Source organism: Corticium candelabrum, chromosome 9, assembly GCF_963422355.1.
Source record: "Corticium candelabrum chromosome 9, ooCorCand1.1, whole genome shotgun sequence".
NCBI lineage: Eukaryota > Metazoa > Porifera > Homoscleromorpha > Homosclerophorida > Plakinidae > Corticium > Corticium candelabrum.
The window spans coordinates 2,079,551-2,082,050 of NC_085093.1; the positions used below are offsets into that span (position 1 = coordinate 2,079,551).

The window sequence follows — 2,500 nt, forward strand, 5'->3', positions numbered from 1 at the left end:
TGTGCATGTTTGTTTGTTTGTGTGTGTGTGTATGTGCATGCTCGCAAATGTCACCCCTTACCACTTCCAGTCAACAACAACGTGTCATCATGAGAATTAATATAGTCAATTGCTGTAATCCTCGAGTCGCGAGGATGACCGACATTCAACGTATGCATCTTTGATCCCACCTCCCAGTCCCAAACACTGCAACAAACACAACAATGTTACACACACACACACACACACACACACACACACACACACACACACACACACACACACACACAGACAGACACACACACACACACACACACACACACACACACACACACACACACACAGACAGACACACACACAGACACACAGACACACACACACGTACACACACACGCATGCGAGCACGTGCACACACACACACACACACACACACACACACACACACACACACACCTCACTCCAGCCCGCTCTCCTACAATCAACTCCGAATGATACGGATGAAATAGTACACAACCTGGAGAGTGTGGATTTCTGTGTACTAAAACTTGATCATCCAACCGACATCTCTCTGTATTTCAAAAGTACACAACCCAACTACATCAATTTTACAATTACAAGTACACAACTACAACAAAAGTAAACAACCCAAGTACATCAATACTCCAACAGTTTTATTACAAGCAGACATACCCGCTCTCAACAGTTCGACTTCTGCTGTTTTCCTTAGTAAATCGTTTCTTTGATAACGTTTGAGTCGCGATTGATATTCTTCACTGCGTTTGTCATCGGATTCGGGAATCTGAAGCAATTTGCTCTGTTTAGAAGTCGACGAGGAATTCTGTCTGTCTGTGACGTCATTCGCATTGCTTCGTCTGTTGTAGTAGTTTGTGATGTCTGTGTAAGTGTGTGACGTGTCCATCATGCCTACTTGTCCGTCTGTCAGGCATTTGTGTGTCTGTCTACTTGTTCATCCATCTAAACAGACGTCTGTCTGTCTGTCTGTCAGTCAGTCTGGCTACCTGCCTGTTCGTCTGTTTGTCTGCCTGTTGGTCTGTCTATCTGCCTGTTTGTCTATCTGTCCACCTGTTAGTCTGTCTGCCTTGCCTGTTTGTCTGTCTGCCTGCGTGTCAGTCTGTCTGCTTGTTGATCTGTCTGTCTGTTTGTCTGTCTGTCTGCCTGTTTGTCTGTCTGCCTGTTGATCTGTCTGTCTGCCAGTCTGTCTGCCTGTTGATCTGTCTGTCTGTCAGTCTGGCTGCCTTCCTGTTTGTCTGTTGGTCTGTGTGTCAGTCTGTCTGCCTGTTGGTGTGGCTGCCTGTTAGTCTGTCTGTCGCCCTGCCCGTCTGACTGAATCTGTCTGTCTGTCCATCTACACACACACACACACACACACACACACACACACACACACACACACACACACACACACACACACACACACACACGTCTGTCTGTCCAAGGTTGTACTGTAATCAACACAGTATCAAGACCAAGTGCACACAAACACCCACCCTAGTCGTCGAGCGTGTAAAATGAGTTGCACTCCAATCACAGAAACACGTCTTCACATAGTTCACAATCGGCAGCTGCCGATTCGCCATGTCCTCTAACGAATTCACCGACGACTGCGGAGTTATGTTCGCACTCTCACTCTGTTTCTACACACACACACAACAGCACAAATCAACATGCGATCGTCGGCGCGTCTGTTCGTCGTCCCTACGTCCGGTCCTCGACCGAAAATCTTTCGTTTCGTCGAAAACTGTCGCGAGTAGGGAATCGTTAGCGACACCTTTGCCACCATGCTGGCGTTTCGAGGCGAACTCGGGTGATGCAGTGCCGGCTCACTCGCTGCAACGTGAACACCGTCACTCGCAGAAGCATCAGCAGCACTAAATAATGAAAAAATAGATGTCACTCAATACTGATGGATAATTAGTTGGTGATGCTACGTTTCAGGTGCCTGGCGTCTCTGCATTGTTGGGGAGTTAGGAGCTGAATGGGAGCCGACGGTGCTCCCTCGACATCGCTTTGGTTGAGCCACGTTTGCGGCCTACACAGTAATGACAAAACGGTGCTTGATTTATGGTAATGAATGGTGTGTGATTAAAGATTGTCATGCAGGAAAGACACATACATGTATGCATGCACACACACACACACAGCCATACAGACAGAAATACACAGACACAGACACAGACACACACACAGACACACACACACACACACACACACACACACACACACACACAGAAACGATGGACTGAGTTGTCGATTTCAACAAATCTCATTTGTGGCTTTGACTGTGACTAAACAGCCCAATACGAGATCCACATATGCGACCACAGATGTTACAAATGTATTGGGTGCTTTGTTGACTGCCTGCTTTTCTGGTTTGTTGTTTGAATATTAGGGTTGCACAGCAACATTGCTTAAATTGGTCAATGGCAGTTCTGCATGTTGATCTCCATAATGGACTGTCAATAGCTATTTTCTCCCAAGCTGAAAATTTAATGTTGCAAGA

At 46.6% G+C, this 2,500-nt stretch overlaps 2 protein-coding genes across 2 annotated transcripts in view; both read right to left on the reverse strand.

Annotated features, from left to right (window-relative positions):
• LOC134185103 (regulatory-associated protein of mTOR-like) overlaps positions 1-2,500 on the reverse strand; it is a 22,319-nt gene that overhangs the window by 2,723 nt on the left and 17,096 nt on the right. Inside the window, exons 22-27 of the mRNA XM_062652902.1 lie at positions 1,929-2,029; positions 1,700-1,868; positions 1,488-1,634; positions 670-778; positions 433-547; positions 62-186 (exon numbers count right to left, since the gene is read on the reverse strand). Of these exons, the coding sequence (XP_062508886.1) occupies positions 62-186; positions 433-547; positions 670-778; positions 1,488-1,634; positions 1,700-1,868; positions 1,929-2,029 (766 nt within the window). The remainder of the gene's footprint in view (positions 1-61; positions 187-432; positions 548-669; positions 779-1,487; positions 1,635-1,699; positions 1,869-1,928; positions 2,030-2,500) is intronic.
• Positions 2,135-2,500, reverse strand: part of LOC134185104 (uncharacterized) — a 1,215-nt gene continuing 849 nt past the window's right edge. Inside the window, exon 1 of the mRNA XM_062652903.1 lies at positions 2,135-2,500. This exon is cut by the window's right edge and continues 849 nt beyond it. The gene's annotated coding sequence lies outside the window, so the exon portion shown is untranslated.